A 23,286-nucleotide genomic window follows, 5' to 3' on the forward strand; every position below is an offset into this window, starting at 1 on the left:
ATGTTTCTTTTCTTAAATAAGGCTTCGTATGGTCAAGGACCCATAAATGAAATTATATAGTTCTTTTTTTTTTAATACCTCCACAATTTAGTAGAACTTGATAACTATTTAGAGCATTAAATTCTGTTTGGAGTTCTATTCTTACAGAATTAACAAGACATTATGATGTCATTCTAGGAATATAGTGTGATAGGATTCATACAATCAGGACAAATAAGAAAGCCTGTCAAAATCCAAGTGTGAAGGATATGGTCACCATATTGAATAAGGACACGTTTGGTAACTGGAAGACTGTTTTTGGTAATTGGGAGAAAACTTTCTTCAGTCGAACGTCCTTTAAGGAAACATAGCTGATTTCTTTCCATTTCTCTTTCCTTCCTCCAGGCTTAAAGAACACAAGGATAAATAAGTTCATAAAACTCAGAATGATTGGAAGAGAGAGCTTGCTGGGGCACTCTATGAAATACTGAAAATGGTCTTTCTTTTCCTATTTGTCAAGTCAGTGATTTTCAGAGCCTGTCCTTTTGTATTTATGTTTTCAATACTTCAGTAAGATTTAGCAAGGTGTTTAAAGTTGGGGCTGGGATGGAATACTTCTTGAGAATTTAAGTATTTCACACTCTATGCAGTGGAGATTAGCATCCGCACCCTTGCCCTCACAGAAAATCAGGGAGTTAGTGTATGATGTGTTAAGAATCACCCTTCACACAGCAGAGCGCCTTTGGCTTCCTGCCATGTCGTAAGGTTAAAGAAAGAGGGAATGCCATGATTATTTACAGGACTGCTTTTCCTGTGGGAGATTGTGTTCTAGTTCACCTCAGCTCATTACTGATTCATGGGCTGCTATTTTGGCTAAATGATGATGGAGGAGCAATATTAGGTGAGAGGCTAACAAAACATTCTTCAGGCTTTTCCACCATGCCTCTCCTTGCAGAGTCTTTGCTGTCAACAAAACCCAGTCAGGATAATGCCTCCCTTTCATCCCCTCCATCCATCCCCATGAGTACCTTTAGCCTATTAAAGTTCACCTGTAAAAGAACTGCATTCACTATTCATGTTTCTGCATTTGCACTTTACAAGGTACTCTGCTCTTATTAAGCACCAGTCTATAAATTGTTCCACATATGTGCCTAGAGATTCATTCCTTTTTCTACTGCCCACTGGCAGTTGGCTTTGATTTAGTGGGGAGATATGGACCCCGTCAACATTCCTAGCTCAAGTGGAGTCTTTGACCAGGTGACAAAAATATTTCAACTTTGAAGGCACTTTGGCTGCATCATTAGACCAGTTTGTAATTAGTTTATTGAAAGGTATTGAAACCGTCATTTCTGAAAGTGGACTTAGAGTTATCTTGATAGGTAAGTGTTATTTATTGAGTCTTATCCCTTTAAAAGTAAAGGTGGATTTTTCAAGAGAAATACTTTGAGGTTAATCCCAGCTGACTTCTGAGGTGTTATTTCTCTGAATAATAGAAGCATAGTTGTATTTACTTAAAAACTGTGTTTAGAGCCCAGAAGATAAGGGATTTATTTGCATATCTAGTCTGTGGTACTCATATAGTAGAGATAGAGTAGGAACCATTGGTTTATAGAAACCAGTAACAAGCAACCATTATGCCTGGTGTTAATATGCAAACCCAGCCTTGAATATTCACTGGAAGGAGGGCTGCTGAAGCTGAAGCTCCAATACTTTGGCCACCTGATGTGAAGAAACCACTCATTGGAAAAGACCCTGATGTTGGGAAAGATGCTGGGAAAGAAGGAGAACGGGGTGGTAGAGGATGAGATGGTTAGATGGCATCACTGACTTGACAGACATGAATTTGAGCAAACTTTGGGAGACAGTGGAGGACAGAGGAGCCTGGTGTGCTACCGTCCACGAGGTCACAAAGAATTAGACATGACTTAGCGACTGAACAACGACAAAGTCCAAACTCAATAGAAGAAGAGCATTTTTCTGTTCCACCAAACCCTAGACTAGTTTGGAACTTTAATTCGGTAGCACCAGTCCAACGTATTATATACGGATAGAAAGTTTAAAATAGAGTTACAGACCTACATCTACAGCTGTGTCAACCCTCTACAACATCTGTGCGCAAGAATGATTTAATTAGTTTGTATGATCATTTCTCTCTGCTAACAGATGAGCTGGGGGAACATAGATGACAAAGAGAGAAGGCTTACAATATCAAATTATTGCACACAAAAGCATCTTTTTTTTCAGCATCACCTTGATTTATTTTCCTCGTCTTTTTTTTTTCCTCCAATGGAAAAATAATTTCATCAAAAAACAAATATTTCTGCCAAAGTGAAATAATTTCATGTTCTAATGCTTTCTTTTTTTTAAAAAAGTCAACATTGAACTAGGACATGCTCTGACCACCCTCCCCTCATTTTGTTGACTACAATTTTTTAAAAATCCACTGGCAGAAAAAGAGATATTTTCCTCAAATAGGATGATCATATTTTATTGCTGCTTTGTTTAGTAGATATTTTTCTCAATTGGGAAATAAAGTCTAGGTGAAAAAAATTACCTAACAAGAGAAGTAGTTTACATAGTCATAACATTTAAATTGCTGCCAAAAGAAAAAAATGTAAAAAAAAAATGTAATGTAAAATATCACATAACTTCAAAAAACTTACCTCAGTTTTCTATCACTTAACATGTACTATAAGTCAACATTCTAAATAGGATTACAGTCCTCTATTATAAGTCCCTAGTGGTACTATGGTATATTGATACATTTAAAAAAAATGCTACTACAAAATTTTTCTTTTCATTTTGTTTCTGCCTATTGTGTACTTAAGCTATAGATAATTTTTGAATAAAAAGCCTACGGTAGATATAAATGCAATAGTTAACTGATCCTGTTTGCTGATGTCCTTTTCATGGTCCACGGAAGGTGGTGGCTTTTAGTCCAGCATCTTCTCCTGTTTCTTGCCTTCCTTTTTCTTCTTCTTAGATTCTGCTGTGATTAAAATAAAAGAAAGAGAGGAAAAAGTATCACATTAGTAAGCTATGAGAGAGGGAGCCACTTTTATAAATGGCCAGGAATGAAATGATTAAATGCATAGACAAAGTACGTGTGCGTGTGTGTGTGTGTGTGTGTGTGTGCACGTGCTTTTGCCAGAGTGTGCCTATGATAATAGGCAGGAGTAATACAGCTTCCTGTGTGAACACCTGTAAATGCCTGGTTTCATAGTGGTTGCCCCCATTTGATAAACAACATACTGTCTGGGGGTCTCACTTAGAAAATTGAAACACAGCCGGCCTCTCTGAGAGAATACACTGCTCAATGGAGAGCTACCAACGCTCTCCCAGACCCTCACTTCCCACATTGCCTTTCCATGGGACAGGTGATAAGCTTTTTTTTCCTGTTATCATTTTCAAAGTGCTTCTGCTCCTGAGGTATCCTCTCCTGATGTGTCTTCTGTTTATACATTTGGCCACCTAGTCACAGATGAAGGACCACCTCTGAATCTACCAAACATGGAGCTTTGACTCTACAGAGACTCCTAGCCTTGGTGAAGCAAGTAAGATGGACCAACCTGGGCTAAACCAGGTAAGTAAAACTATTAGGATTTAAACCAAAAGACTTCATCCTTTTCCATTCAGTCATCTGTCATTTCCCTTTTCCTAAGCCTAGGAGAAAACAGTATGGAATAGGACATGTCAGCTTTGGTTCCAAAGATGAGAATGGTCAGCATCACCAGGCTAGCGAGTGCAAGGATATTGCTAAGTGTTTTTCAGATATTAAATACTTTCCCCATTCAGTCCACATAGTGGCAGACATGTATGGGTTAGGGGCTGGAGCCAGACTGCTGGAGTTTAAATTCTGACTCTATCACTAAGTTAATGTGAGACTCTGAGAAAGTTGTATATCTGTGAATCAGATTCTTCACTTGTGAATGAGCATACGAATAGTACCACTTCATTGGGTTCATATCCAAATTCGATGAGTTGTATCAGATCCACTGAGAACAGAACATGGGACAATAAAATGGCAATAAAGGTTAGCACTTATTATAAGAACAAGGGGGTGATTGCTCTATAGGATTAATATTCTTTGTCATCACCAAGACGTTTGCACTGAGCAGGTCATTGAATGAGGAATATCAGGACAGAAACAGTGGCCAGTAGGGACTTGTTCATGGGATCACAGGGCACGTGCCCAAGAGGGTCAGAGGTTTATGATGAGAGGGGACATGACCCCAACCACAAGTGGTATACAAAACTCAGCTTATACTTAAGCAGAGCTTGAACTTTTTCCATTCTTATCCTTACCATCTCTTCAGATTGTTCTGAAGTCCATTATATATTAGGCGTAGTAGTATTTCTGTACAAAGTAATTGTCCTGCTGCTGCTAAGTCGCTTCAGTCATGTCTGACTCTGTGCGACCCCAGAGACGGCAGCTCACCAGGCTCCCCCATCCCTGGGATTCTCCAGGCAAGAACACTGGAGTGGGTTGCCATTTCCTCCTCCAATGCATGAAAGTGAAAAGTGAAAGTGAAGTCGTTCAGTTGTGTCCGACTCCTCGCGACCCCATGGACTACAGCCTACCAGGCTCCTCCTTCCATGGGATTTTCGAGGCAAGAGTAACAGAGTGGGGTGCCATTGCCTTCTCCATTGTCCTAAACTTCCTTTATTCAAGCTTCAAGGGTGCAACATACACAATTAGGTCAGGAGTTGCAAAAATGTTGCTGCTCAAAAGTATTCATTTTGTTCACAAACATCCTCAGATTTTTTTTTCCCTCTCCATACTGAAGTAACACTTTTTCACTCTCTCTGTTTCTACTTGTCATTATAATGTCTCTTTTTTGACCTATTATAGGTGAGATGACCAGAACTTCCAAGTTTAAAGATACCTCTAAGGTCAAATAAGGTTTTCTGTTCAGTTTCTGAACAAATAATATCTGAACATTTAATAATCCCCAGTCTTTGGTTGACATTTGAAGTAACAGCTGTATATTAAGATGGTATCCTCAGGGAATAATCTAGGATGACAGCTGAAATATAACTCTTATTTCCCTCGTCTCATTTTCTCCAAATCCCTTACTGGGGAAGCCTCAGTAATTTATAATCCTCTAGCCTCCAGGAGAGGATGTTTGGGGCAACAGTTCACATGTTTTGGCTATCATGTCCCTATTTCAATATGTAAGTAAATGAATCCCACACTCATCAGGTGTTGGTAAAATTTTATTTCATAAAGCTTAAAGTTATTCTGAATATTGGAAACTATTTGATCTAAGTAATGTAGGCAACACTTTGGGAACTGGAATTTCTCCTCAGTTGTCCTTGGTAAAAACAAGAGCACCTCTCTCTGTTACCTGAGCCTGACATTTACTTTATATTCATCAATGAACAACCATTATTGGTTGTTAATGCCATTAAATTTTAATACCACTAAATTGGTATTTAACAACAATTAAATACCAAGAAACTAAGCAATTGCCCATAAAATCTGCACAATATCAATCAATATTTTTAATGCAACTGACAAATAAGTCACCATGGCATTCTTTTGACACACTACACACCTTAAGTCCACTCTGGGTTCAATCTAAATAGGTAAAATGAGGAGTCTTCAGTAAAAGGTAGTGGAAAGAATTTGTATTTGTCTATAGTCAATTTCGGAGAAGGCAATGGCACCCCACTCCAGTACTCTTGCCTGGAAAATCCCATGGAAGGAGGAGCCTGGAAGGCTGCAGTCCATGGGGTCGCTGAGGGTCGGACACGACTGAGCGACTTCACTTTCACTTTTCACTTTCATGCACTGGAGAAGGATATGGCAACCCACTCCAGTGTTCTTGCCTGGAGAATCCCAGGGACGAGGGAGCCTGGTGGGCTGCCGTCTATGGGGTCGCACAGAGTCGGACACGACTGAAGCGACTTAGCAGCATAGTCAATTTGATTTCTCACACTGTGACCTTTATATATATTTAGTGACCTTTGTCACTGCTTATCTCTATGGCCTCAAAAACTGATGAACATCCTCTCTAGCTTTACCCTGTCTGTGTTGTGCTGGGCTGTGCTAAGTCATCTTAGTCTTGTCCGACTCTTGGCAAACCTAGGGACTGTAGCCCACCAGGCTTCTCTGTCCGTGGGATTCTCAGGCAAGAATACTAGAGTGGGTCACCATTCCCTCCTCCAGGACATCTTCCCAACCCAGGGATCCAACCCATGTCTCTTTAAGTGTCCTGCGTTGGCAGGCAGGTTCTCTACCACTAGGTCCACCTGGTAAGCCCCAAAGATCATGGATATGTGGCAGCTATTTTTATGGCTTCAGTCCCTATTTCTCTTGCTACCATCACAGATGCATGTTACATAAAAGACAATAAATCGGTATAGAGAAAAAGTATGTCTGTGGTAGATTTAGCCTGAGGGGGGAGAGAATTTCTCCTCTCGGAGTTATTTCATTCTTTTTAAAAAGTATTAGTTTTCCAGCTTTAAGAGTAATACCTATTTATATAAAAATAAAGAAACATATGGTAAAAAAAAATTACCCATGGTTTCACAATATAGAGATAGCACTTCCAGCAAACAGTTCTATTTATGTTTCCTTTCTGCCAATAAATGTAATATACTTTAAGAACATAATGACAGTTGATAGAATATATTATATGAAAAATTCTGTTATATTAGTTTCCCTGCCATTTCATATACTTTGAGACATGACCAAGTAGCATTCTTTTATGACATCTCTGCCTACTTTTCTTCTTTTGTTGGTCAGTCGGCGTGTTCCCACATGTCCCCATTTTTTGTTATTATAAAGAATGAGGCAATGTGTGTTTTGCAGACAAATCACTGTTTGTTTAAACTTTGCCCTAGTGTACATTACTAACAGAGGATCTACTGGATCAAAGAACACAGTATTTTTAAAGCTCTAGGTATGTACTGGTGTATTTCTTTCTTGAAAGGAAGTACAAATTTAAATTTTTATCAACAACTTATATAAGGCTATCACAGGGATGCTCTAGTGCTCCAGTTATTGTGAATCCATCTGCCGATACAGGGAACACAGGTTCGATCCCTGGTTAGTGAAGATGCCACATGCCAGTGGGCAGCTAAGCTCCTGCTCCACAACTATTGAACCTGCGTGCCTAGAGCCCACGCTCTGCAACAAGCCACGGCAATGAGAAGCCATACGCTGCAACGAAGAGTAGCCCCCACTCGCTACAACTAGAGAAAGTCTGCTCAGAGCAATGAAGACCAGGCCCAGCAACAAATAAATAAATAAATACGAATTTTAAAAAAAGAATCGATCACAGCAAACTCCTTCTCAAAAGGCAAATCATCAAACAGGATGCATCGTCTCTTTTCCACCCATCCACAGGTCCTTTTAGGAATAGGATCGTCATGTGGTTAGTACAAGTAAACACCCACTCCCATTTCCATTATTAGGGACACCTAGAAGAAATAAGACTGTAAGTGGGAATTGAAAGAAAGACATCACAGATTTTTTTCTGAAGACTTTGAGAGGAGATGGCATTCTAAGAAGCAGAAGAGTTGAAAATTCTGGAATAAAGTAATCTCATTTTCTTAGCAAAATGTCTTGGTTTGATTTCTTTTTTTCAGATGACCTATGGCATATATAGAAAATGAAAGAAAATTAAGAGATGAAATGATATGAGAGGGGCTTAGATTTTAACTGGGTCAACATCTCTTTGCTACTATTTCAAATAAAATGGCTTTGGGTCATTACACTGATGAGAGGAACTGTTAATTAAAATAGGAAAATATGTTTACCTTCTAAAGAGATAGAATTCCTATAAGAGGAAGCTATGAACTCTCAGAAATGGACACCAAAGCTTTAGAGGTCAAGAGTGCCCATGGACAAGGACAGTGGGTAGTGTGTCACAGAGAGTCCTAAATATAACCTGTGGAGATTCATTCAACAAATCATGAAAACTGAGTGAAGGAAAAGGATCAAGTTACTGTCAACCATGTAAATAAGCCCCAAAGTCTGGATACAACCAACACGTTTGTAACACTTCATGAACCTATTTGAAGGAACTCACCTGTGCTTAAGAATCAGCTGCCTAGTCACCTGGAAATCTCTAATTCCTTCCCAGCTGTGTTTCTGAACTGATAACAAGGCTTGCTGAATTGTAAACATACAGCTCGGTGATCCACCAGGGATCTAGGTACTAGCTGGCTCGGCTTCCCACCATGGCACCGTTCATTGAATTCCCCAATATTTCAGGTTAAATGAGGGTCGTGTCTATCAAGTGGCACAATACAAGAAGAAATTTCTGTATATTTAACAATCAAAAGTATCATCTCTTAGTTTTTAATTCTGATTATTCTCAGATATGGTTCAGTCCAACATCTGTGTAATAATTTGTTTCCTCTTCAATTTCTTATTTTGTAATGTCATGCCATTTCTTCTTTTATGGACTCAATACATTTGTAATACTTCTAGAATTATATATGGAATATATGCGTGCATGCATGCTAACTAGCTTCAGTTGTGTCCAACTCTTTGAGACCCTAATGTCTACTCTATTCATGAGATTCTCCAGGGAAGAATACTGGAGTAGATTGTCATGCCCTCCTCCAGGGGATCTTCCCAAACAAGGAATTGAACCCACATCTCTTGACCACTCCTGCACTGGCAGACAGGCAGATTCTTTACCACTAGCACCACCTGGGAAGCCCGTATGGAATATATACATCCCACTATATATATCCACCTTCATAGGGCTGCTCCTCAGTGATGTGCTAATATCTGCCCTTTCCCTCACTGCCCACCTTCCTTTTGCTCAAGTCTATTTCATAACAACACCAACCACTCTCCTCTCTACTACCTGCCCTTCTACACAAGTTTACTTTTGACATCAAGTACAGTACATTAAAAATAGTATACTTCTGTGTCAAAATGCAGACTAAGCATGTCAGGAACCTTTGAGCAACCTCTGTCTGCCCGCATTCACTTAGGGGTGACTCAACACTTAACTGTGTTGCCTCAAAATAGCAAGTTCAGCTATGAAAGCGTGGTGAGTAATGTGGACTTAACAGAGGGTTTAGTGGAGATGAGGAAATTATTTCATCAACTACCCAGAGCAAGTTTAGTAAATGTCCCTAAGCAGGTCAGCTATTTTCCAAAGCAACTCCCCGTGGATCAGTAAACGAATCTCTTCTCCCTTCACCCAGAGCCTCCTCTTTTCAGCCCCTTTTCCCTCTTATCTCTCTGTTTCCTCCTCCTTGAAGGAAAAAGCTGAGACCACTACTGGCTTCTCCAACCCATCAAGAAAGGAATCCTCTCTAGGATGTGCTTTCTTGGTAGGGTAGAAGCGAGTGTGCTGGGGTCACTCCTAGGTCTGACCTATGCACATGGGTTTACCAGGACAAGAGTCGTCAAGTCAAACCCCTCTTTTAACTCAGCTCATTCATACTGTCCTTATGTATCAGTCACGCCTATTCATGTGTCTGGAAATGTAAAAAAAAAACACTGAAAATGTTTGTGGACTTTTCCTCTGAGAGTCATGAGAGAGAAGAACGATGAAGATAGGAATCAAGAGATACTTCATCTGTATGTCCTTTAATCCAGGGTTTTCTCACTTGTATACAGTTACAGAAGGAAAACAAAAAACTGTGTGTGTTGTGGGTATGTATGTTTGTATTCATATTCAGCTGCTACGTTGTTTTTTTCACCTTTGGCCAAAAAAAGTGTTTAAGTACTGAAGAAAATTCAAGAGAGGCAAATACAGCTAAAGCAAATAAAACTTGGCAAAGAATATGTAATTTTATGTAGGTAGCTTTAAGAATGTTGGCATAATTATGGCCATATATATTTGTGGGCTCAATAGCACGCAATTCTGATACCTGTGTTAGAGACTTGTGTGTGCCTGTGTGTGTGTGTGTGTGTGTGTGTGGTTTGGCAGTCACTGGATGCTGTCATTCTTGGCAATCCTGCCGGCCCTATCTCCATTCCCTACCTACCTTGAAGAACTCTATAAGTCAGCTAGAATAGAGGATATACTTGAATCCACGTGTCTCTGTCTCTTTAACACACACACACATACACAGAAAGACACACACAACCACAGATGGTGGAATGAATGTCTAGGCTGCTTCTGTTCAGCAAAGCATCTGCTCCTTCCTCAGTCCACAGGCCCCTCTCAACACCTTACACTTCTTGACAGTGACCCCCCCACACAGAGTAACTGACCTCTTCTACATCAAAAGCAGAAAGAATACTTCTTTCTAATATGATATTTAAATGTTTAAAACTTTATTTCTGCAATAATGAGGGCATAGGTAGAAAATTTACCTTATTATAAAATGTTATAAATTATATGGTAGCCTAAGTCAGAAATGAAATATATTATTATAAACAATAAGTAGTGCCCACTAAGTACATCATTATTTTTCTATTATCATATCTAATGTTTAATATTTAATGACTGGTGCTATTGGAAACTCAAATTATGATTTATGGAAAAGGGGAAAAGCTTGAACTCTAGAATATTTAAAAACTCAGTAAGTACAGCTCCATGAACCATTTTTAATTCGCTCTTATATTTTTTTGGTTCCTATATATATATGTATACATTATATATGTATACACATTATAAATATATATACATACATTATATATATATGTATGTATATATCAGAATCAGTTGTGATGGGCTGAATTATGTCCCCCTCAAAAATTCCTACTGAATTCCTAACCCCTCAGAGTGTGAACATACTTGGAGACAAAGTTGTTACAGAGGTAAATAGGCTAAAATGAGGTCATTAGAGTGGGCTCTACCCCAGCATGAGTGGTGTCCTTATAGTAAGAGGGAATTTGGACACAGACAACCCCAGGAAGAGGAGAGCGATCTATGAGCTGAGGAAAGCAGTCTGGAACAGGCTCTTCCCTCACAGAACTGAGAGGGAATCAATCCTGCTAAAACCTTGTGAAAAAATTAATTTCTGCTGTTTCAGCCACCCAGCCTGTGGTACTTTGTTATAGCAGACAGTGAACGAATACATCCGTGAACTAGATAACACTAGCTGTCCTTTTTGTATATCCTTCAGATAACCCTCATTAGTTGCAGAAAATATACCTAAGTTTATTGTTATTTTTTTAAATGTCCCCCAGATTTTAATTAACATCATTTGAATATGTGACTTTGATACTGTACACGGTAGGACTGTATGCATATGTGTGGTTTCAAGCTGCTCCAGACATTAATCCATCACTGGTCTCCACACCTCCAGATTTAGAGCAGCTGAGCTGTGTTTCAACAACACTCAATTCCACCCTGCCTCCACGCACCCAATGCTCTGTCTACAGCAGCAGCAAGTAGGTCTGAAGAGACTCTCCTCAACTTCTCTGCTGTTGCTGCTGCTGCTGCTAAGTCGCTTCAGTAGCGTCCAACTCTGTGCGACCCCAGAGACAGCAGCCCACCAGGCTCCCCCGTCCCTGGGATTCTCCAGGCAAGGATACTGGAGTGGGTTGCCATTTACTTCTCCAATGCATGAAAGTGAAAAGTGAAAGTGAAATTGCTCAGTCGTGTCTGACTCTTAGCAACCCCATGGACTGCAGCCCACCAGGCTCCTCCGTCCATGGGATTTTCCAGGCAACTTCTCTACATGTTTTTAAACAGCAGTCTTCATAGCAGCTTAATTTATTACTCTGGTGCATGTCAGCAAAGGTCTGAAAATAAAGCTTTTCTGTAGAATGAAAATCATCCCTGGAATTATTTTCACCTTGCAAGAGCGAGCGCCAAGAATGTGTGAGCCTGTGGTAAACAGCTCTGGGCCCTGCCCTCTGTGTGCCCCAGCAGCAGGACACTGGGAAAATGTTTACCTGCTTCTTGCTCTTTGGATTTCTGATGAGCTCTTCTATAAATACTGCATTTTCCTCTAGAAAAAGTCTTTCTTTCCCCTTGCCTCTTTGAGCTGAGCAACAGCCAGCCTGCTTTGATTTCCCTGTAGGTTGCTGAAGGCTGTGCAATGCGGCAGAGCTGGCTGGAGTCACCGGGAACATGCAGAGCGTCTCTCCACCACTTGTTACCAGGGCACCCACCGGTGCCCTGGATCCTGGGGAAGCACGAGTATTTCAGAGTGGAGAGAAGGTAGCCCCAAAGCCAGCCCTGGGTGGAGCCTGGGAGGCCACCAAGTGTAACGGGGTGCCTGGCACTGCTGTATCTTACTCTGGAGGAAGTCAGCCCCTTTAAGGACCCCCATTGGAGAAAAGTGGCACTAAAAGTTATTATGTGCTCCCATGTGGTTATTATACAAAGAAAAGCTGAGTCAAAAGTATCTGATGCAGCTCAATCGTAAATGACCCCAAACATACTTATACTAATGTTTTAGAGTTCAGCTCAGTACAGTCACTGAGTCGTGTCCAACTCTTTGCAATGACCACCTGGACTGCAGCAGGCCAGGCCTCCCTGTCCATCACCAACTCCCAGAGTTTACTCAAACTCATGTCCATTGAGTCAGTGATGCCATCCAACCATCTCATCCTCAGTTGCGTCCTTCTTCTCCCGCCTTCAATTTTTCCTAGCATCAGGGTCTTTTCCAATGAGTCAGTTCTTCACATCAGGTGGCCAAAGTATTGGAGTTACAGCTTCAGCATCAATCCTTCCAATGAATAGTCAGGACTGATCTCCTTTAGGATGGACTGGCTGGATCTCCTTGCAGTCTGAGGGACTCTCAAGAGTCTTCTCCAACATCACAGTTCAAAAGCATCAATTCTTCAGTGCTCAGCTTAATTTATAGTCCAACTCTCACATCCATACATAACTACTGGAAAAACAATAGCTTTGACTAGATGGACCTTTGTTGGCAATGTAATGTCTCTGCTTTTTAATATGCTGTCTCAGTTCAGTTCAGTCCCTCAGTCGTGTCCGATCTTTGTGACCCCATGAATCGCAGCAGGCCAGGCCTCCCTGTCCATCACCAACTCCTGGAGTTCACTCAAACTCATGTCCATCGAGTCAGTGATGCCATCCAGCCATCTCATCTTCTGTCGTCCCCTTCTCCTCCTGCCCCCAATCCCTCCCATCATCAGGGATCAAGGTCTTTTCTAAGGAGTCAACTCTTCGCATGAGGTGGCCAGAGTATTGGAGTTTCAGCTTTAGCATCAGTCCTTCCAATGAACACCCAGGACTGATCTCCTTTAAGATGGACTGGTTGGATCTCCTTGCAGTCCAAGGGACTCTCAAGAGTCTACTCCAACACCACAGTTCAAAAGCATCAATTCTTCGGCGTTTAGCTTTCTTCACAGTCCAACTCTCATATCTATACATGACCACTGGAAAAACCATACCCTTGACTGTAGGGACCTTCATTGGCAAAGTAATGTCTCTGCTTTTTAATATGCTGTCTAGGTTGGTCATAACTTTCCTTCCAAGGAGCAAGTGCCTTTTAATTTCATGGCTTCAGTCACCATCTACAGTGATTTTGGAGCCCCCCAAAATAAAGTATGTCACTGTTTCCACTGTTTTCCCCATTTATTTGCCATAAAGTGATGGGACCAGATGCCATGATCTTAGTTTTCTGATGCTGAGTTTTAAGCCAACTTTTTTACTTTCTTTCACTTTCATCAAGAGGCTCTTTAGTTCTTTTTTGCTTTCTGCCATAAGGGTGGACAAAAACCTAAACTATTCAGTTATTTTAGAATACCTAAAGAGATCCCATAGGAAGCAATTTAGGAAGAATTGGTATAATAGAGAAGAACTCTGGACACAGACTCTCTTGACTTCAAGCCTGGCCCTTCACTGGTTAGTGACCTTGTGCATGTTGCAACCTTAGTGTCCTGATTTGTAAAATGCAAACCAAACTCCTTGGGGCTGCTGTGGGGACCAAGTGAGGCAGTGCGTGCCAAGGGCTCAGTATAATGCCTTTCCAGGTTTCCCAGGTGGCTCAGTGGGTAAAAAATCTGCCTGCAAAGCAGGAGACATAAGAGACGTGGGTTCCATCCCTGGGTTGGGAAGATCACCTGGAGGAGGACATGGCAACCCACTCCAGTATTTGTGCCTGGAGAATCCCTTGGACAGAGGAGGCTGGAGGGCTATAGCCCATAGGTTCACAAAGAGTCGGACACGACTGCAACGACTGAGCACAGACGCACATCATACTCAGTAAACAGCAACTACTCTTGTTACACTCAAGAAATGCTGATGATAATAGCTGTAACCTAAAACTTGAAGCAGAAGTTCTCAATCCAGAAGTTAGAAAGGAAAAATGCAGAAGCTTCAGGGGGAAATAAAAAGAAGGTCCCTCAACCCAGTATCTAATTAGTGCAAACATTGTTCTATTATGCAGCCTTCCTTGATACTAATTATTACATAGCTGTTTTGTGTGTACACAGCTAATGAGCCTCTGAACATGGAATTTACCAAGGGAGATGAAAGCAGATACACAACATGAAGTAAACCCTACAAATATTTATAGCTGCTAGTCCTCACAGCTGTCCTGGCAATTAGAAGCAAAAATTCTTTAATAAGGATGGGAGTAAAATACCCAGGTGACTCTTCTTCCAAGCGAGTGCCCTGTGCTTTAACTGTGATTTCTCTGTACATTTTTGTTGCAGCCAATGAATGAATGGTGTGCTCTAGTGACCCAGAACAGGATAGTTTATTTACTTGGATACATCATTCAGGGAATTCCCTGGTAGCTCAGATAGTAAAGAATCTGCCTGCAGTGCAGGAGACCCAGGTTTGATCCCTGGGTCGGGAAGATCCCCTGGAGACGGAAATGTCAACCCACTCCAGTAGTCTTGCCTGGAAAATCCCTGGACACAGACAAGATGTCCCATCTTGGACAATGGGGTCACAAGAGTCGGACTTGACTTAGCGACTAAACCACCACCACCATTCATTCATCAAGTCAGTACTATTTGTTAAGCTCCTCTCATGGACTAAGGACCTGAGTTGTAGTAACTTGCATAGGTGAATGGGTAGTGGCTCCTGACCTCCAGTGCTTCAGTGTGGGGCAAGGCAGACATGCACTCATTGCAGAGGCAGTAATGAATGTCTTATCACAGGAGCCAGCCCTTAGAGATAAGGCAGTCAATGCAGGCTTGGGCAGGGAAGTCTGCAAGTTCTCATAGGGATCTCCTTTCTAATCCTCAACAAAAACAAGCTCTTTTTGGCCTCAGGACTCTGAACTTCCCCTTGTTTTATTTAAAATGGTAGTATGGCTTTGTTTTCTTGGGCTCAAAAATCACTGCAGATGGTGCCTGCAGCCATGAAATTAAAAGATGCTTTCTCCTTGGAAGAAAAGCTATGACAAACCTAGACAGTGTATTAAAAAGCAGAGATATTACTTTTCAGACAAAGGTCCATATAGTCAAAGCTATGGTTTTTCCAATAATGTATGAATGTGAGAGTTGGACCATAAAGAAGGCTGAGCACTGCAGAATTGATGCTTTTGAATTGTGTTGGAGAAGATTCTTGAGAGTTCCTTGGACTGCAAGGAGATCAAACCAGTCAATCCTATAGGAAATAAATCCTGAATATTCATTGGAAGGACTAATGCTGAAGCTGAAACTCTAATACTTTGGCCACCTGATGGGAAGAACTAACTCATTGGAAAAGACTTTGATGCTGAGAAAGATTGAGGGCAGGAGGAGAAGGGGGTGACAGAGGATGAGATGGTTGCATGGCATCATCGACTCGATGGACATGAGTTTGCACAAGCTCTGGGAGATGGAGAAGGACAGGGAAGCGTGGCGTGCTGCAGTCCATGAGGTCGCTAAGAGTCAGACACAACTGAGCGACTGAACAACAAAACATTGTAGCTAGCTGCTATTTGTCTTCAAGTCCAAGTTCAAAAGTGACCTCTCAAAGGTGCTCTCCCCAGTTACACTGTCTTAGCCCCCTTCTCTCCTGGTCACTCTAACACTTGGCTCTTTAGATATTAAGACCACTTTCTTCAATACGTAGCTCTCATTTTAATTATTAGTTGTTTATTTTGGTCACTATTATCTACCCACTATCACCACTAGAACACAGAAATAAGAGGGAAGGAAACATTTAATATCAGTAGCACCTAAGATGCAATCTGCAAGCTCTTAATAGATTTTATAAATAAATGAATATATTGGAAACTATGTCAAAGGACAGCATGCCTCTCTCAGAGCACTTGGAACTCTCTGCAGTACATTGGGATTTATCTCCTCCTCCTACTGCACTACTGGTCCATATAGGTCATTGTATCCCTGGTGCTGACCTAACCTATAGCACCCACTCCATAAACGTTTGCTGAATAAACAAGCTGGGTTTTATAGAATGAAATGTATAAAGCATAGGAGAAGGGAAACAGGTCAAAAGTTTTTACAATAACAGGTATAGAGAAATGGACATATAACAAATCATGGCCCAGGGATCCATCTGTGGGAGTTTGGTGTGGTTGGGGCGGAGTCTATGATCAATGCCTGGAGCAAGGATCCAGAAGAGCCAAAGTGGATGATGCATGAGCAGCAAGTCCTGCTAAGGAGCCAGGATCTGATTCTGTGCTCATAGAAGTGACACTCAAAGAGGGATTTTAGGAAGAATAAGTGGGTCTGAAATTCATTACTTTTCTTAGATAAGAAATTGAGAGGCCCATATGGAATAGATACAGGGGTAGGAGGTGTATGTAATGCAGGAAATCTAGAGTCAGGCTGCCTTATATTTAAGTCCTGGCTCCTCTGCCTATTATCTGTATCACCTTACACTAGGCATTTAAGTTTTCTAAGCCATAGTTACCATATATGTAAAATTGGGGATGATCACAACTATTTCACAGAGATTTTGTGAATATTCAATGACAATATATGAGCATTTACCCAACTATAATAAAAACCTATCAGGCTCTCAGGCTTCCCTTAGCTCAGCTGGTAGAGAACCTGCCTGTAATGCAGGAGACCCAGTTCAGTTTCTGGGTTGGGAAGATCCCCTGGAGAAGGGATAAACAACCCACTCCAGTATTCTTACCTGGAGAATCCCATGGACAGAGAAGCCTGGCGGGCTATAGTCCATAGGGTCACAGAGTCAGACACGACTGAAGCAACTTAGCACGCACACACCAGGCTCTCACAAAATATTAATTCTAGTCTCTATTGGTGTAAATCACCATAATTCTTTTGCTTGAGAAAGTGCTGAGGGAAACACCCACCTCAAGAAATCCGTTTGGAAGGAAGGAAACATTCTACAAAATACTGCACATTTATCAAAGATTTTTACATAAATTACTTTTATCTATGCAATGTGCTATGAGATATTCATTGTAGATTTTAGTTTCCAGAAGACAAAACAGATATTCCAATAAAAGGTGGGCAGATTTAGATTTTTTCACTTCAAGAACAGTATCATGGATGGGAAATAAAATAGATATTCAAAGATCGCCACAAGCAGAATGAAAAAGAAATGAAAACCTTGAGGCCAAACTGAGTAAGACCGTTTCTCCCTGATCAAAAAGAACAAATTCCCAGGAGTTCTCTTTCTGGTCACATGCAAGGGCAGCAGCCATCGACCCCCCAGGGGTCTCAGAAAGAAGGAAGCCCCTCCCAGACTGGCTGGCACTGGGATTCTGTGCACTGACCTCTCTGAACATGTTCAAAGTCTCTCGGCCTAACAAAGTTCATCCACAGAGTATCGCCATGCTCATTCCCAAGAGACGTCAGAGCCCAAAAAATAGAAAGAAACATTGGGGAGTGTCTTTTATCTTTTAAAGAACTAACCAAAGAATCTATTTAGCAGGAGAGAATTGAGAATGCGGGAAATATAACTTTACTGACCCCCTTTCCCATTTAATGATCAACTGCCAAATGCTATGCTCTGCGCACTGCCGAGTCTCGCACTTAAATGGCTGCTGTGCTTTTGATCTTTAAAGATGAATCGTCAAAGCTGAGAAGCCTAGGAAATCATCCAAAAGAGAGAGAGCAGCAACGTAGCAAAGCTTTTAGAAATAGCCGGGAAGAAATGAAAGGAATCAGGGTTATCGAGAGCAGGGAAACTAGACAAGAACTTGGCACTAGCGGAGTGTACATTGGTGGACAGGATGGCACGAGGGATTAGCGTTGTTGCCTGGACCACCTGTGACACAGCCATCCATCCGTGTGCTCCTCACCCTGCCTCTCCGGGAAACCATTTGTCAATGCCCTCTGTCACACAAACTCGGAAGCAGACACATGCCAAGCTGGCCTGTCGGAATCAAAAGGAGTTTCACATACTTTCTAGTATTTATGTATCTTGTTCATAAAGCAACGAATGATTTCCATGTCAAGGAAAACTCAAGATTCTAGAATGATCCAACATGATCATCGTGCTATATCATTTGTGGCACCTAGGAGGATCTCAGCTTCTCTAGGTGCCTCCCACACAAGTCCCCTCCTCGGCCTCATCTCTGACTCTGCACTCAGGTGATAGCTACCAGCAGCCTGCTCCCCTGGGCTGCACCTGCACCCACAGACGGGCCAGCCTGGAGGACCCCAGCCTCCCCACAGATAGGCCATCCTGCCAGCCTCATTCAGCTGGACCACCTTCTAAGTCTACGGTGAGTCCGTCCTCCAAGGAAACCATGGAGAAACACTCACTACCCTCTGAAGGGTTCTCTGCTCTGATCTTTGTTATAGCACTGTCAACACTTGCTGGCCACATTTCCAATTTCTGCCCTTGCTCAACAGCTCAAATATTCTTGTACATTATTTTCAAACTGAAAAGACCAAAATGACTCAACAAAGAATGACTGGTGGTTCCAATAAGAAAAGACCTCTCTCTATAGTTGCTTCCCTGATAGCTCAGTTGGTAAAGAATCCGCCTGCAATGCAGGAGATACCAGTTCAATTCCTGGGTGGGGAAGTTCTGCTGGAGAAGGGATAGGCTACCCATTCTAGTATTCTTGGGCTTCCCTTGTGGCTCAGCTGGTAAAGAATCCACCTGCAATGTGGGAGACCTGGCTTCAATGGAAGATCCCCTAGAGAAGGGAAAGGCTACCCACTCCAGTATTCTGGCCTGGAGAATTCCATGGACTGTATAGTCCATGGGGTTGCAAAGAGTCAGACATGACTGATGGACTTCCACTTTCTTTCTTTCTCTCTATAGTTGGGTACTCAACTGGTCCAGTATGTTTTGTCTCCTAGAAATGTCATCAGTGCCTCTTCTAGCCCAATAGTAGAGAAGGGTAGGTCTAATGATACACTCCAACACATACTCCCTGGAGGATCACTCACTGAATACCAATTCAAATCCTTTTCAGCTTCTCCTTTGTATTTATAAGCAAAGTTTAGAAAGTTTTAGACATTTTCCAGACCCTCTTGCAGCAGAATTTTATATGTGACCTAGTTTACACCATGCAGGCACTCTTAAATGAGTCTTAGAGCAGAGCAAGCAGAAAATAAGGTCAAATTTGGGGAGACTGGACATTTTGGCAAGAAGAGAGGTAGAAGCGTTTGGCTTTGGGGTACAGGGAGGGTGAAGCTTCCAGTGTCCAGCTCTTAGCATTACATGTGTCAAGCAGTCGGTACTTTGAGCAAGAGGGTCTCTGTTCTATCAGTCACGTATGGTGTGATTAGACATTTCTCCTGGATCTGATGTCTTCTCGGCAATATTGCTGAATCCAAGTCAAATCCTCTGGCCCTTCCGGAGAGTCTGTGAGCTATATAAAACTCTTCAATCAACCCCTTTCTGCTTCACTAGCTAGAATAGATCTTGCTGCAGCTAAAATCTCTTCAACAGACACAGGATTTTCTTAATTAAAAATTTTAATTAATACTCTGAATCTCTTTTCCTAAGAAATTAAAATCTTAAGTGTCCAACACAATGACTCACCAATTTCTCCCTGCCAGATTCTGGCAGCAATTGAGCAAATTCCAGTTATAATCTCTCAGTCAGTCAATGACCCTGCCCAGCGCAATCTGTCCTTACCCCAGGAAAGCTACATTTCAATTCTACATCTTCCCATTCTTAAGTCTGTATAGGATATCAATATTCTCCCTTATTCTGGGTATACAATTCAGAAGTGAATGACTAAAAGCTCTCTTCAGATTAAGTGGGATTCCAACACAAGAGAACCTTTAGATAAGGATCGAAATGTTTCACTGAAACTTCGAACCAAGGCTAGAGTATAGCGTTTGTATAAGATTGCCACAGCAGTAAGAACCACTTCTTTACCTCAAAGGTAATGCTGTGAGAATGAAGCACTATGAATTTTAAGACAATTTTTAACCAAATCAAGTGGGATATTTAGTCATTTGCCAACATTTAGATGGCAATTCTAGATATTAAGCACCTCCTCTCCCCAGGCAAGTCTTTCAGTCTTTTAACCTCATTAATAATCAAGTCACAACGATTATCCCACAAGGAGGATGTTCTCCCATCTTTCCTCAATTTAATGCTGGGTCATCACAGCCTTACAAACATCTTAATATTCCATTCTAAAATTTAAAGAGCATGTTTTTCACACTGAGAATCATGCAGTTTGCATATTAATCCACTACCATTTCTCAAAACAAGAGGCCAGTAACCAAGCAAAAGAGTTTTACAAAACAAGCAGAAAAAAAAAAAAATAATCCCAGAACTTAATGTTGTGTTTCATGAGAAGGATAATGTTGGAGGAAAGTAAGTATATTCTGGCTATGAGGTCAGTGACTGGGTTAAAAAGACAGACAAATGATGTCAAAAGAGAACAAAGCCTGGAATGATTCTGCTACTAAGCAATAGGGGGACTTGGATGAATCACTGATTTCCTTTGTTCTCATTTGTTACATGAGGGCCCCATCAATCACAGGCAAGGTCCCTGGAAGCTCTACCGTGTAATGAGTCTAGGAATCGGGATTTATCTAATACTGCTAGAGTTTCATGAGTTTATAATCCCTAGCAGCATGTGTGTGTGTGTGCATGTGTGCTCAGTCATGCCTGACTCTGCGACTCCACAGACCATAGCCCGCCAGGCTCCTCTATCCAAGGGATTTTCCAGGCAAGAATACTGGAGTGGGTTGCCATGCCCTTCTCCAGGACCTAGGGGCAACACAGAACAATTGAAAAGGCAGTGGGTCTTCCTAGTCAGCTAACTTTACATTTGAATCTTGGTTTCAACACTTACAAGCTGTGAAACCTCAGGCAAGTTGCTTAAACTCTCTGAACCCTGTGTTTCCTCATATAAAAGCAGGATAAACAAAATGCACTACAAAGTGTTGTTTGATGCTTGAATTAAATGATGAGGAGTACCTATGACAGTGCTTGAGTCAAAATTAGTGGGTCCCCTACCTCCCTGTCTTTTTTATGTGTTTTATAAGCTAAAACACAAGAGAGCATCAATGACTTACTCTTTCCTGAATAAAGGAAGAAACTAATTTATAATTGTATAATTTTTAGAAAAATTTCTTTAAATCATTTCTTTACTACAGCTTCCACCACTCTTTGGTGGATCGGTTTACAAAACATTTTTTTCCTTTTATTAATAGCATTTATTTTATAAATATTTATTCATCACTTACAGTGTGCTGCTCCATGTTCTAAGCAAAAGGGACACAGTGGAGAATAAAATAGACTAAGTCCCCATCCTCCTGGAACTTATATTCTGGGAAATGTCTTTCAGAACAGTTTTGGAAATAATGTTCTAAAAACTATCTTCTTCCATCTGGGCATCATCCCCCACATTACTGTTGGACTTAACAAAGCTCGTGTGTGAGTGCTAAGTCGCTTCAGTCGTGTCCAACTCTTCATGACCCTACAGACTACAGCTCGCCAGACTCCTCTGCCTATGGGGATTCTCCAGGCAAGAATACTGGAGTGGGTTGCCCTGCCCTCCTCCAGGGGATCTTCCTGACCCAGGGATCAAACCTGTGTTTCCTGTGGTTCCTGCACTGCAGGCAGATTCTTTACTGCTGAGCCACCTTTAGAAATCTCATCTTCTCTTATTTCAAAGGAAAATAAACTCATGGAGGTTACCTAATACCCACATGAGATTAAGTAAGAAATCTACAGGGTATGAAAGAGAATATGAATTTAGAGTCAGCCAAGTGTGGACTCTTGTCATTTATTAGAGATGTAGCCCTTGGCAAATAAAGTAACCAGTGTTCTTCAGTATCCTTCATATCAAAATCTACTTGCAAGGATATATGGAATTTTATGAGATAATATATGTAAAACACCTAGAGCAAGGTGAGAGAGTAGAAACAGAACAATACTAATCATAATAGAGATTCTATCTCATTATGACTTGTTTCTCCATTGATTAGAAATAAATGAGCTATCTTAAGGGTAGAAATTGACACAGAGAAAGCTGTAACATCCATTCATGGTTATTTGGAAAAAAAATGGTATAAAAATATATACAACCCACACATGCCACCTGTTACATTTTTACTTAAACCATGAAAAATATGTCATGGAAAGTGTGTGTGAATCCCATTAAGAAAATCTTCTATCTGACAGTCTTCCTAGCTCAACTCATATGGTAAGATTTTCAAAACTACTGATGCTGATTTAGTTGGTCTGGGTTATACCTGGGCACTGGGATCTTTATAAGCTCCCATAGAAAATTGTGTGTGCAGCCCAAGCTGAGAACCTGGTGTGCAAACTGCATTCATAGAACCCTCTGTTGTTGAGAGGGAAAAGATTAGTTTTAGCAAAGGTATGCTATGTACCAAAAGATTGGATCTTAATGACCTATGAGATGCATAACTGGTAGTGTTGTGAAATACAGAACTCACTTCAGGTAAGTCCATTTTCAATTAATTATATACTTTAAATTTTTGACATAAAAAATTAAGTAAAAAAATTTTGACATAAAACAACAGACTGCCTACACACTTGAAATACTGTTACCTCTATTTTTCAAGCCTGAACCAAACTTTTAACCTTCATTATGTATCCCTGGGGCTTCCCTGGTAGCTCAGCGGTTAAAGCATCTGCCTGCAATGCTGGAGACCCAGGTTTGATCCCTGGGTTGGGAAGATCCCCTGGAGAAGGAAATGGCAACCCACTCCAGTATTCTTGCCTGGAGAATCCTATGGATGGAGAAGCCTGGTGGGCTACAGTCCATGGGGTCGAAAAGAGTCAGACATGACTGAGCGACTTCACTTTCACTTTTACTTTATGTATCCCTAAATGGGAAATGTAAAAAAGGGAACTATTCACCAGTCTAATTAAAATGGAACCTCATTTAATGTATTTATCAAATATCCTGAGAAGTCTTTCTTAATCATGTTCCTCCTTTGCCCAACTCATTCCAGACTTTTCGACATTTTACATGTGCACCCAGCCCCACCACCATCCACCACCTGTCTAATCAAAATCCCATTTTTTTTTTCTCCTCACCCCGTCAAACTGCAGTTTCTCTTACCAAAGGAGAGAA

General features: G+C 41.2%; 1 protein-coding gene across 2 annotated transcripts in view; it reads right to left on the reverse strand.

Moving 5' to 3' along the window:
• Positions 1–2,212: 2,212 nt before the first annotated feature.
• PTN (pleiotrophin) overlaps positions 2,213–23,286 on the reverse strand; it is a 109,595-nt gene continuing 88,521 nt past the window's right edge. Inside the window, exon 5 of one of the 2 annotated variants that reach the window (XM_019959150.2) lies at positions 2,213–2,968. In XM_019959150.2, coding sequence (XP_019814709.1) covers positions 2,913–2,968 — 56 coding nt within the window. In that variant the 3' untranslated portion in view covers positions 2,213–2,912. The remainder of the gene's footprint in view (positions 2,969–23,286) is intronic. The other variant, XM_070788212.1, reaches the window with a different exon arrangement.

This window comes from Bos indicus, chromosome 4, assembly GCF_029378745.1.
Source record: "Bos indicus isolate NIAB-ARS_2022 breed Sahiwal x Tharparkar chromosome 4, NIAB-ARS_B.indTharparkar_mat_pri_1.0, whole genome shotgun sequence".
In the NCBI taxonomy this organism is placed as follows: domain Eukaryota; kingdom Metazoa; phylum Chordata; class Mammalia; order Artiodactyla; family Bovidae; genus Bos; species Bos indicus.